The 17,019-nt window shown below is 51.3% G+C and overlaps 1 protein-coding gene across 1 annotated transcript; it reads left to right on the top strand.

Annotated features, from left to right (window-relative positions):
• The first annotated feature begins 11,699 nt into the window (after nt 1-11,699).
• On the top strand, nt 11,700-15,878 carry HMX1 (H6 family homeobox 1). Its single transcript, XM_035113589.3, has 2 exons — nt 11,700-12,332; nt 14,036-15,878. Exons 1-2 carry the CDS (start codon nt 12,026-12,028, stop codon nt 14,710-14,712), a joined length of 984 nt encoding a protein of 327 aa, XP_034969480.3. The 5' UTR covers nt 11,700-12,025; the 3' UTR covers nt 14,713-15,878.
• The last annotated feature ends 1,141 nt before the right edge of the window (nt 15,879-17,019 follow it).

The raw sequence follows: 17,019 nt of genomic DNA, 5'->3' as shown, positions 1-17,019 counted from the left end.
TGTGACAGCAACCTCCTAATCATTTTTGGGCTACTTTGGAGTTGCCGGGATGAGCGTGTCAGAGGCGGAGAAGTGGCGGCAGATCGCTGAGCAAGCCCAGCTAGAACTGCAACAGCTGTCGCTGCAGGCGCAGGGAGAATTGAAGGCAGCTAAAGAGGAGACTAAGAAGGTCCAGGACGACCGGCTACAACTTGCGGAACAGGTGAGAGAGCTCCAGGAAAAAGAGCAGCATTTAAGGGCGGTGGCGGTAGACCTCCAAAACAAGCTGGATGCAGAGAAAAACAAGGCGGGAGGGGCACCCCAAGTCCAAGTGCTGCCAGGAAGGAGAGCCGGGACCCTAGTAAGCAAGTTCAATGGAGACCCGAAGGAGTTTCAGGGCTTTGAGACTGAGATTGTGTATGCTCTTGAGCTGCACCACGATGAGTTCCCTGATGATGAGCACAGAGTAGCGTTTATTGTGGAGCACCTTACAGGGGCGGCCAGGGAGTGGCTAAGACCGTTAATTGCAACAAGGAATCCTTGCATGAAGAATGTCAAACTATTTCTAGAAGGTTTAAAAACGATGTATTCGTCCGATAGTCATTTGGACCAGACTAAGGAGGAACTTCATAATTTACGCCAAGGAAATATGACAGTGCGAGCGTATTGGGCGAAATTCACCATGCTGGTGCACAGATTGGGGTGGGATCTGCAGTCTGCCCCAATGCAAGCGGCGTTTTACTTGGGGTTGCATGAGGAGGTGAAGGATGAGCTCTCGAGAGGTCCAAAGCCCAGTGATATGGATCAACTGAGCAAAGCGGCTCTAGCGGTGGGGGTGAGGCAGGAATCCAGATGGAGCGACAAGCAAGCAACGCGCGCAAAGCGGGCTTGGTTCCCACGGTCGCAGGAGAAGCCACTCCCTCAACAACCCTTTCAAGCCACGCCTGGGGCCAGTCAGGACCAGGAACCCATGCAGATTGATAGCGCGCGCGCGCGGGCTTTTCAAACCCCAGCGGCGCCAAGACGCAAGGAGGGAAGGGGTGGGAATTGCTTTCTCTGCAACTCCCCCCAGCATCTCGTCAGAGACTGCCCACATCGCAGGGAGTGGCAAGGAAAGGCGGGAACGGTTGTGCCCTCCCCCACTGACGCAGCACCACAGCAGGGAAACGGGAAAGCCTGGCTGCAGGAGACAAGGGGCGGCAGCCAGGCACAGTCAGCAGACAACAGCCCCAGCCCACCCACCCGCACAGAGAGGAGCAGAGCCAGCCCACCCCTCCCAGAGCAGGAGTGGTTCTAGAAGTGACGCTCACGCTCCCTAATGGCTATCCCCTGACAGTCCTCGCCTTAATTGACAGTGGGGCGTCAGCGAACTTCTTCTCGAGGAACTTTGCAGAAGAGCACCAGATCCAGCTTCTGCAGCTGGATTTTCCTCTGCACGTGGCAACCATTGACGGCAGAGAGCTGCTGGGAGGGGCCATCACTCATCAAACTCCCCCCATGAGAATGACGGTTGGAAGGCACTCAGAGACACTGGCATTCAACGTCACCACCATCTCAGACCCCCCAATCGTTTTGGGCATGAGCTGGCTGGCGCGCCACGACCCCTCCATAAGTTGGCATCAGAGATGCATCACTTTTGGATCGGACTTTTGCCTGGAACATTGCATGCAGCACCAACCAGGGGAGGGGCCTCCGATAGCCACGGTGGCCACCATGCACGTCAAAGGGGGTGAGGCGATACCCAAACCATACTGGGACCTGCAGGAGGTCTTCAGTGAAGCGGAGTCCGACCACCTGCCCCCACACAGGCCTTTTGACTGCCAGATCAACCTGGTGCCTGGGGCAACTATACCCCCAGCCAAGCTGTACGCCATGTCAGACCAGGAACTGGAGGATCTGCGCGCTTTTATCGACAAGAACCTCAAGCGGGGGTTCATCAGAGAAAGCAAGGCAGCAGGGGGCAGCCCGGTCTTCTGGGTGGACAAGAAAGACACGCAACAGCGCCGTCTTGTGGTGGATTTTAGACGGCTGAATTCGGTGACAGAGCCAGTGGCTTTCCCCATGCCCAGAGTGGATGATCTCCTGACAGCGGCACGCAGGGGCAAGATTTTCACCAAGCTAGACCTGAGGGGGGCGTACAACTTGATCAGGATCCGGGAAGGCGATGAGTGGAAAACCACGATGTTCACGCCTCTGGGCTCTTTTGAATATCTGGTGATGCCCTTCGGGTTGCAAGGGGGCTCAGCATGCTTCCAGGCCTTCATGCATCACGTCCTGGGGTCCCTACTCTTCAGGAAATGCTTGGTCTTTCTGGATGACATCCTTATTTACTCCAACGACCCAGTGCAGCACGTGAAGGACGTCAGGGAGGTGTTACAGCGCCTGAAGGAGAACCACCTGTATGTGAAGCTGGAGAAGTGCAAGTTTCACACCAAGGAGGTGGACTTCCTGGGCTACAAGCTGTCAGACAAGGGGCTGGCAATGGACAAGGACAAGGTGCAGACCATCCTGGACTGGCACAGCCCCAGGACGCGCAAAGATGCCCAACGCCTACTAGGCTTTGCCAACTTCTACAGGAAGTTCATCAAGAACTTCTCTCGAGTTACGGCTCCCATCACTGACTGCCTGAGAGGCAAGCAGAAGTTCAGGTGGACACCAGAGGCGCAAGCAGCGTTCGAAAGCCTCAAGAGGGTGTTCGCCTCAGACCAGAACCTGTTCCACGTGGTTCAGGACGCGCCCCTACGCATTGAAACAGATGCTTCTGATAAGGCTGTGGGCGCCATTTTGTTGCAACTGGACGCCAACAGAGAGTGGAGACCCTGTGCCTTCTTCTCCAGGAAGTTGACCCAGCCCGAGCGAAACTACACAGTTTTTGATCGGGAACTTCTTGCGATCCACGCGGCGTTCCAGCACTGGAGACACTTCCTGGTGGGCGCCAAGCACCCCATCCAGGTGTGCACAGACCACAAGAACCTGGAGTTCTGGAGAACTGCCAGGGTGCTCAACCAGCGGCAGATACGGTGGGCGGAGTTCTTCTCGAACTTCAACTTCTCCATACACTACATCCCAGGAGAGCAGAATGTCAGGGCGGATGCCCTCTCCCGCAAGCCAGAGTACATGGAGGAGGAGGCGCCACCAGCCCCAAGGCACATTTTCCCCCCGTCGGCATGGTCCTGCGGAGCAGCAGTGGTGAGCGAGGCAGAACTCACAGCACTGACGGCAGCGGATGAATTTGCCAACCGCATCTTCAGAGAACTGAGAGGGGGGAGGGAGCAGGCAAAAGACTTTGCAGAACGCAGAGGGCTGCTTTTCTACAAGGGTGCGCTGTACCTACCCACCACCCAGCTTCGACGTACGGTCCTCAAGCAGATGCACGACAACCCTACAGCGGGGCATTTTGGAAGGGACAAGACCACTCACCTAGTCATGAGACACTTCTGGTGGCCAGGGGTGAGGGAAGATGTTCGAGACTATGTAAGGGGCTGTACCACCTGCCAGCGGGCGAAGGTGGTCAGAGCGGCGCCACCAGGGTTGCTGGAGCCCTTAGCCACACCACACAGGCCGTGGGAAGTGGTGTCCATGGACTTCATCACAGATCTGCCTTCGTCCAGGGGTAAGACTGCAGTGTTGGTGGTGGTGGACCTCATGTCCAAAATGTGTCACTTTATACCGTGTGCCAGGGCAGTCTCGGCAGAAGAGACAGCCAAACTGTTTGTTGATCACGTTTTCAGACTGCATGGATTACCTTTAAGGGTTATTTCGGATCGTGGCCGCCAATTTGTTTCCAGGTTCTGGCGGCGGCTCATGAACCTCCTGCAGGTGGAGGTCAGCTTGTCGACGGCTAGACACCCGCAGACCAACGGACAAGCGGAGAGGGTCAACGCCATTCTGCAGCAGTACCTGAGATGCTACGTCAGCCAGCGGCAAACGGACTGGGTGGATCGCTTGCCACTAGCAGAATTTGCCTACAACAATGCAGTGCACGTCTCCACAGGGGTGTCGCCCTTTAAGGCCAATTACGGGCGCGACCTCAGATCTTTCCCAGAGAGGGAGAGGGAGGAGGAGGAGGAGGGCCCACAGGCTGAGGATTGGGCAGAGGAACTGGAGACGGTGCACCAGCAGCTCAGAGAACACTTGGAGAGGGCCAAGGAAGCGTACAAAAAGGGGGCAGATCGCCACAGGCGACAAGGGGAGGTCATCAGGGTGGGGGACAAGGTGTGGTTGTCCTCGGAGGGCCTTCCCACCAGAGGGAGGTGCAAAAAGCTGGCACCCAAATGGCTGGGCCCCTTCACGGTCACGCAGCAGGTCAACCCGGTGGCATACAGGCTGGCACTGCCAGAGGACATGAGGGTGCATCCAGTGTTTCATAGATCGCTGCTGTCGCCGTACAGGGAAAGCAGCAGGCTCCGAGACAGCGAACAAACCCCTGAGGGAGGGGGGGAGAGGGAAAGCAGGGAGCAACTCAATGAGGCCACGGCCATCCTGGATTCAAGGTGGGGGGTGGGGGGCCTGGAGTACCTCATGGCATGGGAGGATGCTCCACCGTCCCAGAATGAATGGGTTCCCGCCACTCAGATACAGGAGGAATTCTTGGTGGAAGAATTTCACGCCCTCTTTCCCCACAGACCCAAGCCCTGGCACATGGAAAGGGAGGGGGAGGAGGAGGAGGCACGGGAGAACAGCTCACCATGGCGCTGGGAAGCGGAGTTTGAGGAACCAGAGGATGAGGTATGGGTGTCGCCAAGATCCACCCAGTCAGAGGAAGGAGCAGATTGGCAAAACATTTTTACCCCCACCAGCTCTGACGCCACGGACTTTTTGGGATTCCCGTCCTCCCAGGCGGAAGGGGGGGGCTCGCAGGACTGGGGGGAGGTGTTCACACCAACGGGCTCGGAGAGCACCGAGTTTTTAGGCTTCCAGTCGTCACCGACACATGGGGGGGGCCTGGGGAGGGGTGAAGGAGAGCTTGGGAGGGGGGTGGATGTGAGGGACAGGGGATATCGCGAAGTCCCTCCCCTCCTGAGTTCAAGCCCGTCCCCGAGCAAAGGGGAAAGCAGGGAGAGTTCCGATTCCAGTGGGGAAGCAGGAAGTCGTGTCCGAGGCTCAGGCAAGGTAGAGGAGCCAGGGTCCCAGGTGGGACAGGAAGGGGCAAGTAAGGGGGGAAGACCCATCCCCCCAACTCCAGAATTACGCAGGAAGAGGAGGGGCAAGAGGATGGGTCTGCCAAAGCTTTTGTGTTGGAGAAAGACGCGCCAAAAGCCATTAGGAGGTTCTGAAACCGACTGACAACATCGCTCCGTGTAAATAGCAATGACTTGAGCACTGTAAATACGCAGCACCAATAAAAGAATAAAATGCAGAGCTGCGTAGCGTCGTTACTCTGAAGTAGTCCACTCCGGCCACTGTGACAGTACTTGATACTAATGTGTACATACGGCATAACATCCATCTAAATAAAGATAAACTGACTGCACTGATTTATTTGAATAGGTACCGGTAAGAGCTGCTCCTAATTGCAATGCTGATATTCTCCTCAAGATGGCACTGTGTTACACATTACCTGTTCAGAATTCTCCCTTTTTTCTTGTGTGGCCAAATCAATTAGGATTTATTTTCTCTCTTTTTCTTTTTTCTTTTTAGGTGGATATTGGCAAACCCCACGTCGCATTTTTCCATTTCATGTTTCTTTTCGATATTTGGTTCTGGGAGTGGATGGGCAGAAAATGATGGGATAGCTTGCTTGAGTGTGGCTTAACTGTTTTTCTCCAGCATGTGGGACTTCTGTGGCCCTGGTCTCTTTTACCGACTCACACTAAAAAAGAGAGCAGATTGATTATTATCTGCTTGTGTTATGTATTAAAAGCATGCTTCCTATCTATCGCAATCAGATAGACAGGTAGACCACCCCAAAACTCCCACCACTTTGAGAAGGGGATGGGGCCACCCACCTGTCCATCACCTGACATCATATGATTCCAGCTGATTGAAAATTGAATCCACAATCCAGAGTAAGATTTTTTTCCTTTGCAAGATCCAGCTGGAATTTGGGTGATGTCAGGTGATAAGACAGGTGGGCGTTGCTTGGCCAAAATAGACTTATTGGCCAAATGGGTGACTCTGAGGATAATAATGGATACTGATTTTACCCATTTTTAAAGGTCTGAATGATAATTGAAATTACAATCCTGGAATATTTTAAAAGTGACACGTCTTTCTTTCTTTCTTTCTTTCTTTCTTTCTTTCTTTCTTTCTTTCTTTCTTTCTTTCTTTCTTTCTTATTTGTATCTGGCTTTCTACTGCAAAAACTGCAATGCCCAAAGCAGCCAATAAAATATAGGAACTAGCGCTCATCTGAAAGTTTTTTTTTGATAGATCTTTCAGCTCCTAAGTGGTGGGAGGCTCAATAAAGGGTGAAATGGAAATCTGTTAAAATCACTTTGTGGTGGCCGCAGTCACCTTTCTTTTCTGGCTTCTGGGCATCGTTCTCTCCATCCCAGAGTGCTCCTGGAATTGCACTAAATTCTGAGAGAGTATAATTCTTGGGAGCACTCTGGAGAAAAGAAGACTTTGGCCACCAGAGAGAATGGCACTGTTACTGCTGTCCCAATGGGGGGAAGCGAGGGAAATAAATTAAAAGGAAGAAAATATATATAAGAAACCCCTACCACCACCAAAGGCAAAGGGGCCCTAAAACTTTAGCAGAATTTCCCACACACACCCATTTTGTCACCTACAAATGAGGTAATGAATTTGAGGAGGGAATAAAACAACACAAAACCAGCAAGAAAAATAAAATTATCTCTAAAATAATTTACAATATCAATAAACAGCAATAAACATTAACAAACATGTAAACAGCAGGAGCAACTTTTTAAAAAATGTAACTGAAGCAGCAGAAAAGCAAGGATTTCAAATGACAATGGAATCCTAGCAGAGTTGGTGATCAGTTAATCTTCTAGGGAAGAACATTCCACACTCTGCGTGCTGCTACAGAAATTTGTCTATATTGTTAATATAGGCAAACAAACTTAGCTAAAATAAAAAGGTGACTTAATAAGAATGTGATTTCCAAAGTTTATTGACAAACATAAATTATCTTTCTAGAATGGTGCTTCATTTTAGCCACCTATTGTTCAGAAGCCATTGTGTGCTAAGCGGTTTTACTCAGTTAATCTTTCACTCTGTTGGTTTGAGAGATCCCTTTGTCAGAATGCAATTTTGTTATACTTCTGATCTGTGCAGAAATTTACTTTACATACGGTACCTTAGAAAGAGAAATAATGTTACAAGGATGTCAGATGTTTCCGTTTGGAATCAAGATGTGGTGGAGACTATAATGTCTTTAAGAAATATGGTTTATTAACACACATTAGCAACCTGTGTGCAGATGGAGGGAGTGCAGAACTTGATGGACTTGTCCTTCACAGCAGCCCAGCATCGCATTCAAAGGCTTTCCAAGTGCCATCTCTGTGCCTTTGCCTAGCTTGTCTCCAGCCACCACTCATGGTGCCTGTCCTTCAGTCCCCTGCGTGGAGTTCTCCCCACCTTCCAAGCAACTCCTCTTCTTCTGTCTGCTCCCCCCCTTCTTCCTGCTATTCCAAGCCTAGTTTTAAAAGGTGACAATTTTCCTGTAGTAACCTCAGTTGGCACAGGCACAAGGATATCCCATCAACACCTTTTGCCATGCTTAATGGCTTCTATCCCAGGTGAGACCCTGGCCTGGAAAGGGAACTTAGCCCGTAATTTTTCCACTGACATGGCATCGTCCCTTCAATACTCCAAAAATCAGCTAAATCCTACCCCTTTATTATTTTATAGCATTCACCAACTCTAGCAGTTATGGGTGCCCTCACACCCCAAACTCTGTTATCCCAGATCTGTAACAATAATAATTTGTTTGCATTTTGTGCTCCCCATGAATGAAGTTTTAGGTCTGGCTAGATCATGGACCCTGGCTTTTGAGGCCTAATGAGAAGAGAGGAGTGCTTCTGCCTTTGTCATGTGGCTGATGTCATTCTACCATGCCTTTGTCTTTTATTTGGCTTGCCTTTTGACCTATTTTTCAGACAACAAAGGCACTCCCAGCAATTGCATCCATGCTGTGCTCTTGAAGCTGCAGATCAGAGGCTGGCTGTGTGTGTGCAGGTTTTCTGGGTGCTGCACACACAGCCCTTCACAACTTCACTAAGCCCCGTGTTAACTTCAGAAGAGTTTGCCCCACCTGCCTTCTCCTTTTCTAAGCTACGGTAGCCTTTTATCCACCTTGTTTCCCCTCATTTATCCCGCCCTCCTCTCTCAGATCCATTACCTTATTTGCTTCTGTCTGCTGCCTCATCTGCCTGCTTAGGAACTTGCTTTCTAAGGATGGATCCTCCGAGGATTCCTCCCCCATTCAGCAGGGGCAGAGGTCCTTCCTGCTGCTTCCATACCTGCTTTGCCTCATGAACACTTCCTATTTCAGGTTTTGCAATTACGAGTCTTTGTTCCAATGTCATTTTAGGTTACATTGTTTCCCCAATTATGATGCATTTGATCTTAGATTAAACAATGGGTCTGTTGTTTGCTAGGTAATCTTTTGAATCAGCAGTGAAGCTCAGCGTCTCCATACCAAACTACACATTACATGTACTAGTTAGAATGTGCCTTTTCTCTGATGTTTTCTTTCTTAAACAATTGCAAAAGAACTGTTTAACACTCCACTTTCTTGCCACTTTCTGCTTAAAAACCAGCTGCTATTATTCTGCAGCGGAAACAATATTTGCTTCCTAAAGGGGGACTCACTTGGTATATATGACAACTTATTTTTGTATTCTAATTCTAATTTGTATAAATTATTTTTATTCTTATTGCTATAGCTTATGGAACATCTTAATTAACTTTCTCTGAGATGGCCACTGGGAAACCAGCCTGAAGGAATAAATTAGGGTGTGTGTGCTTAGCATCTTATCCAGTAGCTGCCCTCACCCAACAGAAACAGGGCAGAAGTTTATCAATATTTAGCCTTGGTCTGAAATGTCAATTTATGGAGCTCCTGTAACAATTGTGTCAGGGTGTCTGTTTCCATGTTCCCAGTAAGGATCCCCTCCTCTAAAACTGGATAATCCAGTATGTTTTCCTGTCTCTTCGCCATACTCACAAATGCAGTAATATTATTACCTGGGAAGAAGTTCCACTGAATAAATAGAGTTACTTTTAAATATACATGCATAAAATTAGGCAACACATCACTCTTTTTAGCTTCTGAGACAAAACATATTAGGTGAAAATAAATCCCATTGGTTTCGATGTAATTTATTTCCAAGAGCTAAGCCTCTTTTGGAAAGGAGTAGCTTAGTATTTATACCACCCCCAATTCCATCCTGTACTGGGAGGTCAGTGCAGGAGAATCAGAGTGAGTTCTTACATCTAGTAGCTGAATTAGTAAATGTGCTGATATGTTTGTTTCTCTGTATGCCAGCATCCCCTGTGGTTTTGGAATATTTTAAACAAAAAAAAAACTTAAAAAAAAATCACCTCTCCCCTTTCCTCCCTCCCCGCCTCTCTCAAGATGCACACCATATCACATATTAAAAATTCAAATATTCAAATACTAAACCCACCTTAACATTACATGAAATCTAAGTATACAAACTACTTAAACCAAATATTCGTGGGGTTAAAAACGGGCGATATTCTGATTTTGATTTAATGCCACCTGTTTTAGCTACGTTGCACACCAGGCTGACAAAAAAAAATCTTGATAAATGCGCGCGTATTAGTGATCTTATACAGCTGGTTGCTGTTATTATTGGTAACGTGCTCACGTTAGTGTTCACACGCGAGTTGATAATAGCTCGCCACAATGTTATCTCCCACGGTGGAGTGAGCTAGCTGCTGTATAACGTTTCTGCGTCTTTCCTGCAGCGTGTGAAGTGCCTTTACCGGCCAGAGGGCCACACTCTGCCCCTCTCGGCTCGTGTTCACATGCTGCTACTAAAGTAGCGGGGGACTCAAACCGGGTTCCTCCACTGCAGCGCGGCCGCTCCTTTCACTTTCCTAGACTGTGGCACGAGGCGCGCGTTGGAAACCAAGAAGCAGAACTAACGCGGCAAACAATTTGCCAAGCGCAGAGCCCGAGCTCGTGCCTGCCCAGGAGAAAGCCCCACTCAGTGCCTACTCGCTCCTCGGGAGCCTGCATCTGCAGAACACTGTCCATTTGGCTGTAGTCGCTTTGGGTTGCCCTAGGCAAGATAAAGCGACTAGCAAAATTAATAAATAACATTTCCATTGCAACTACCGGTATGCGGTACGTTTGCAATGCCCCGAGTCCGCGCTAGGCCAAGTCCCGGACTTGGCGCAGAAAGGCGGGCCAATGGAAAAGGATGCCTGGCCCGCGAGGACTCAATCGCGCTGGGCGTGATTGGGGAGAAAGTCGGCACGGCACCTGGATGGAGCCCCTCCGCTCCTTCGAGGCACCTTGCCACGGAAGAAACGGCCGGCTCCGGGCCGGCCTGGGATCGAGAGCGTCGAGGGCTGTTGCAGCCCTTGCCCGACGGCGCCCTCCGTGCTTCTGTCCTCTGCTGCAGCTCAGTAGTGCCGGCTCCAGGTTCCAGCCGGCCTGGAGAGGCAAACAGGAGGCCTCTCGGACAGTAGCCGCTTTTGACCCTCGAGAGCTCCCTGCGCTAGGAGTCCCAAGCCAGCCAAGGCCGCCGAAGCGCTTGGAGGGCAGCGCGGGCGCCAAGTTCAGGTGCGGGTCCAAGGCGGCCCCCGGAGTCCGGGAGCCGTGCGGGTCTAGTCCGTGGCCGTCTCCCTGGTTGTGCAGGAGACTCGGCAGCCGGCAGCTTAGCGGTTCTTGCCCCTACCGGGAAAACGCGCCTCCGGCAGCGCCCCCAAGCGGCCGGGTGCTCCTCGGGCCGCCTCGACCTCTCTCGGCTCTAGTCGCTGGGAAGTGCCTTGCTTCCAGAAAACGGACGCGGCTCGGAAGCCTGTGGCGCTAGAGACCTGGGCGCAGGGCCGCGCGATGGGCTTTCATTCCTGTCTGCAGATCTCTCCGCGCTCCCCACGCGCGAAAAAATCGCTCTACGGGGAGAGGCGGCGGAGGCGGCTAGGTGCTAGAAGGCCAGGTAAGACGAGTGCCTCGGGCGGCACGGTTCATGGGGCAGGAGATGCCCATGTCGATCTTTCTTCCCCCTTGTTCCTGATGTCCATCTTCCCTCAGCCGGAGGGAGGTGGCATTCTGGGGTCCTCCTCAGGTGCCCACATATCTTGGGCCGCCCTGGCCACACGTCCGCGTTTCCAAGGCTACCTAAGGAAGCTTGCTGGAGCTCCGCAGACTCTTGCTGCAGCAGACCGCGGTGTCTCCCCTGGTCACGGGTAACGTGTGTGTGTGTGTGTGTGTGTGTGTGTGTGTGTGTGTGTGTGTGTGTGTGTGTGAGAGAGAGAGAGAGAGAGAGAGAGAGAGAGAGAGAGAGGTCCAAATAAGGAATGCAAAGGGGGAGCTTTGCCAGCAGCGCGCAGACTGCCGTTCTGGTCATCAGCATCCTTCCGTGCCAGAGGACGTGATTGGCTGCTCCGTCTGTCCTCTCCCTCCAGGCTAACCAATGGGAGTCCCGGATTCCGGCCTCCTTCCTTTCTCCCGGAGTTGCGGCCAGTGAGTCTCCCTTTCTGCGTTTTGATTTGCTCCCCAATTGACCTAAATAACGAGGCTGGCGAGGGCGAGGCGCCGAGCCCGGGGCTGCGCGCTCGCTCTCCGGTGGGCACTTCCCGGGCGCTCCCCTTGCTGCGCCGCTTGCAGGAATCCCGGCTGCCCGGCCGGCGCGTCCCATCGGAGAAGCTTGGCTCGCTGGCCGAGCGCGGGACTGTGGCTGGTTATCGCGCAGCCCCTGGCGCCTCGGATGGGGGCTTCCCTTCGCGCTGCCCAGGCAGGAAATGAGGGCCGATTGTGCTCGCGGATGAGGACTCCGTCGAAGGCGCCTCGCCTGGCCCGGTGAGCTGAGCGGGCGGCGTCCCTCGCCTTGACAGCAGCCCGGAGCCCGGCCGCCGCGCTGGCTCTCGCCTCCCTTCGGCGATGCCCGACGAAGCCGCGGAAAGCGCGTCTCCCGCCTCGGCGCCCGCGCGCGTCTCCTCCTTTTTCATCGCGAATTTGCTGGCCGCCAAAGCCCAGGACAAGCAGAGGCCAGACGGCGCCGACGAGGAACGCCAAGCGCGGCGGGCGCGCGGCGGCGGCTTCGCAGGCAGCCATTGTTCGCTCGCCTGCTGCCCGTGCCAGGCTTCCCGCTTCGGGCTCGGGCTGCGCGGCTACCCGCTCCGGGAGAGCACCGTGGACTGGTACAGAAGAGCGCACGTGGCTTTCATAGGCTGCGCCAGTCCGGAAAGTAAGTGCCCGCCGCCGTCCGGGATCGCCGCAGCTCCCCTTCCCGGCCCCGGGCGCCCGGCCGCTCCCCAGGCCGCCGCAGGGGCGTCATCTAACCCAGGCTCAGCGGACGGAGATCACGCCGACCCCTGTTCCGGGAGTGGGTGGCTCGTCAGATTGCACGAGAGCATTTTTGAGAGGGACAGCCTCGCGGGGAGGGGGCAGGGGTCGTGGAGCTCCCCACTAAAGGAAACCCAGCCGGTTTCAAGGCTAGTGAAGGCGGCTCTTGGAAGCGTATTGAGGCCCAAGCAACCCCCCTGTGATTCCCTAGACTTTCCGCTGGCGTTGGACGAAATACCCCCCTTAAAAAAATAAAAATAAACATTTAAAAAGAAAACCCTTTCCTGCCATGTGCTCCGCTGTTCTGAGAGGGTCGCGGGCCGGCCGACCTCCCTCTGCGGCCCCGCGAAGTGCAATTCCTTCCTGCCTCCTCTTCTGTCCTGCTCGCCCCATCGACCGCAGGCCCTGGCAGTGTCGGTGGGCCAGTCCTGTCCTTGGGGTGTCACACGAATTTGCTTAAGACATTATTAAGGCCTCTTGAGAGAGAGAGAAATATTTCTCGCAAAAGATTCGTTTTTACAACCAGGTCTTACTTTTGGAGACATAAAACGACATTTCTTTTCTGAAAACGGGAAATGTTTTTACAACCTATAGCTCGCCCCCGGATTTAAAAATCAGTCCACATACAAAATCCATTAAAGTTGAAAAATGTCCCCGATTAATTGAAAAAATCTGGTAATCTTGCATATATACATCCAGTCGTAACGAGCCGCCTCTTCCCTCAGTCCCCAGGGCAGCTCGGCCTACGGCCTAGTAAAACGCGGGCGCCGGCCTGCAGGACCGGAGCGCTTTTCTCGGAAGCAAGTTTTGGATAGCGTCTTCCGAGGAAAGCGCTTCGCGTTAGCTTGAAGAGACCACTTTGTCGCCGTCAACACTATTAGCGGGAAGAAACTTGGCTAAATCCAGATGTTTAGCTTTAACTGAGCTGGGTGCTTTGTCCCTAAAACAAACACAAACAAAGGCTTTGCTTTAACTTCAGGACGAGAGATGGAGGATTGTAAAAGGTACTTTGCGCGAGAGGGTAGGATTTGGGGTGTGCCACAAGCAGCGACGGTATTTGGGAACAACTTATTTGGCTTTTTGCAGTCTGTTTTCTAAAAACACACACACTTCGACTCGTTGTAGTTTCTATGTTGGGCCTTGTGGCGTGCAGCCCCATTCTCTGCACTTTAAACTGTTTCGGGGAGCCTCGTGATCTTCAGAACTTGGCGCTTGAATCTTGAACGCTTCTCCGAAGGCGGGCGGGCGGGCGTGTGGGCTGGGGTCTGCCCAAAGAGGCTGTCTGTCTCAGCACTCTGTTCCTTAGAGTTAACACAAATTTCTCCATGGTAAAGAGGAAAACAAGAATAACGAGGGGAGAGAAACAGCCTCGGCAGTAAGTCCGATCGTTTTATAGCGTTGCGCGCCCGTGCATGTCCAGGTACCTAACAGGATCATTAGGTTTCAGCTGCCGGCACAAATTCGAGGTGAATTAATCGGCAGCACCGTTAGCACTTGAGCAAGGCTTGTTGGAGGGGGGTGGCCGAAGGTCAGAGCTCAGGATCCTTTCGTTGCATGCAGTCCCTGACCCGTCCCTGCTTCGCTTACCCTCTCCTCCTTTTTCAGCCAGCGACAGAGACTCTCCGGAGATCTCCGAGGAGGCATCACCCGGGAAGGAAGCAGCAGCTGCAGTAGGAGGCGGCGGCAGCGGCTGCTGCGAGAAAGTGGCCGCGGAGCTGAGCCCGGGCGCGAAAAGCGAGGACTTGGCGTGCAGCGGCGGCGCACAGGAAGGCGGTGGCGGCAGCCAGGGCAGCAGCAGCCTGGACGAGGAGCGCGCGGAGGAGTCGGAGGGCGGCGAGGCGCGCGGCGGTGGCGGGCGCAAGAAGAAGACGCGCACGGTCTTCAGCCGGAGCCAGGTCTTTCAGCTGGAGTCAACCTTCGACGTGAAGCGCTACCTGAGCAGCTCGGAGCGGGCCGGCCTGGCCGCCTCGCTACACCTCACCGAGACGCAGGTGAAGATCTGGTTCCAGAACCGCCGCAACAAGTGGAAGAGGCAGCTGGCGGCCGACCTGGAGGCCGCCAACCTCCCGCACACGGCGGCGCAAAGGATAGTCCGCGTGCCCATTTTGTACCATGAGAACTCGCTGGCGGGCGGTGCGCTGGGCTGCTTCACGCTGCCGCCTCCCGCGCACGCCTCCCCGCCGCTGGTCGCCGTCTCCGGCAGCGGCGTCGCCTACCCGCTGGCGACCTTCCCCGCGGCCTCGGCGCCCTTCCTCCGTTCGCAAGTGACTGGCCTCGTTTGATCCTCTCCCTCCTGGACACCGTTTTCCTTTCTGGGTCCCAAACTACTTGATTGGATGCTTTTGATTGTTTTAAAGGTGCAATAAACTTATATATTTTCCCCGGGCGTAAAAAAAAAGCAGCAAAGCAAAAAGTCTCTACTTGACCTCTGTTCCTCGCTCGGACTTCTCCTGAGCAAGAGCCTGCCAGGTTTGCGTCCAGGAATTCTGGAGACCATAGTTTGCGGGCTCAAGTCCTAGAGACACTTCTCCTTATACTTCGAAGATCTGCGGATGGGCTTCTCGCATTTCTTAATGGCGGCAATGTTGCGTAAGAAAAGAATGTAAAGATGTTTACTTTTCCAGCCACAATGCCAGGGACACAGGCCTCCTGCCTTTGTCCGCCCCCGGCAGCTCTTCCTCTGATCAAAAGTATAGTTGAAACACGTGATCTGTCGCATAGTTTATTGCCTTTTCATAGGATGAGGAAGATTGAGGGAAACTGAAGTATTGGCATTCAACAAGATAGTTTTTATCGCCCTCCCTCTGAAAGCTTTTCATTCGGTATCTTGTTTAGGAAAGGCTTTAGTTGGCCTACCTTGAAATTGATTGTCAATGGGTGTTTTGTATCTTTAAAAAAACAACAACCTGGAATTAATTGGATGCTAAAGAGATTTGCTTCCCAATTTGCAAATAATTATTGAATTTTGGGCCGGTTTTCATGAGGAAAACCCCCCTGAAAACTTCTCTTGCTGTAACATTTTAGATGTAAAATCCATATTCGGATTTATTTTCTGTGCCTCACACCCCAAAAATCAACATATATGAAGTATGCGCTATAATTATTCAATTGATTTTAATTTATGGTATAAAATGTTTTAAAATCCTCCTTAATAATTTTCATTCTTCAACCATTTCCCCAAGCGCCCCGTTATAATAGTTTATACTTCCCTTGACGTCATGTTATAGCCTAATTCCGTTTGAGTGGTTGAAAATGACCAATTTGCCAAAGCCTTTGATTTCCTTCAGTCATGTTCGAATATGTTTCCTGTGGAAAGCTGGATTGCGCATTCATGTGTCCTGTTCACAACATATTAGAGTAAAACTTCAGTTGATAACTTGTCTTTAGCGACTGTAATGCGGTATTATATGAAGTATTATGCATGCGTAAACTATGTTTCTTTAACCAATCTTTTTCTCTGCCTAAATATTTATGGAAGCAAGTCCAAGTCACAAAATCAATCCCAGTTTCGTCAGTTTGCTGTAGCAAATCTGATTTGGGGGTGGGGGAAGAGATGGAAGGAGAAATGAAGAAGGGATTTCGCCAGATAAGTTACTCTGGGATGTACCTCAAGCTGTAAACGTATGTATTATCATAGTACATTCAACTATAATTTAGTCTCTTAGCTCGGAGCTATTCCAGGCATAGAGATCGTGGAATATTGAGGGGTTGGGTGCCCTCTTTTTAAAAAACAAACTAATTTTTAGTGTTATTTTGAACAAGCTAACCATTTATGATTAGACGCGAATGTTGAAATAGCCAGTGAGGAGGAAACACCCTGAAGCCTGTAAAGCTTGAAGGATAAATTTTGTAAACATAAATCTTTTCCAATTTTTGAAGCCTACTTGCAATTATGAATTAATGATTCTAGGATCAAAATTGGCAACTAAACATGAAAAAAATAGAGGGGGGAACGATTTTTGTTGGTAGTTCAGCTAGTATTTTGAGAAGCATATTTACAAAAGGAAGTAATTGTTCGCTATTCAAACCAGTTTTAATCTGCATAACAGTAATGCAGTCTTTATATTAAAATGCCCACTCATTTTTATGCAACTGAATCTGAAAGCAGTGTTCTAGTTACAAGTAGGTAGCCGTGTTGGTCTGACATAGTCGAAACAAAATTTAAAAATTCCTTCCAGTAGCACCTTAGAGACCAACTAAGTTTGTCATTGGTATGAGCTTTCGTGTGTGCATGCACACGAAAGCTCATACCAATGACAAACTTAGTTGGTCTTCAAGGTGCTACTGGAAGGAATTTTTTTTATTTTGTTAAAGCAGTGTGTCTGTCCCTGAACAAGCGGCCTTCGCAGAGGGGCTTTGAAATCGTTGTCTGCTCGGACAGAGCGCAATATCACATGCTCCAAAGTATTATTGTTTATACAACAGGCAGAATATATTGAGTGTCTGTCTTGTCCCAAGCTATTAGGGTGTGATTCTGCAGTCGTGCGTCGGAGGGTCTTTCATGCCTTCCGCGCTGTGATTACAACACCAACAGGATCCAAGATGGCTCATTAAGCCTAGCTTTCAGATACTGTAATTTAAATGGAATT

The sequence above is a fragment of the Zootoca vivipara genome, chromosome Z1, assembly GCF_965207765.1.
Source record: "Zootoca vivipara chromosome Z1, rZooViv2.hap1.1, whole genome shotgun sequence".
Lineage (NCBI taxonomy): Eukaryota > Metazoa > Chordata > Lepidosauria > Squamata > Lacertidae > Zootoca > Zootoca vivipara.
The sequence above is the reverse complement of the archived record's forward strand: the minus strand, read 5'-3'. Positions and strand labels throughout refer to the sequence as shown.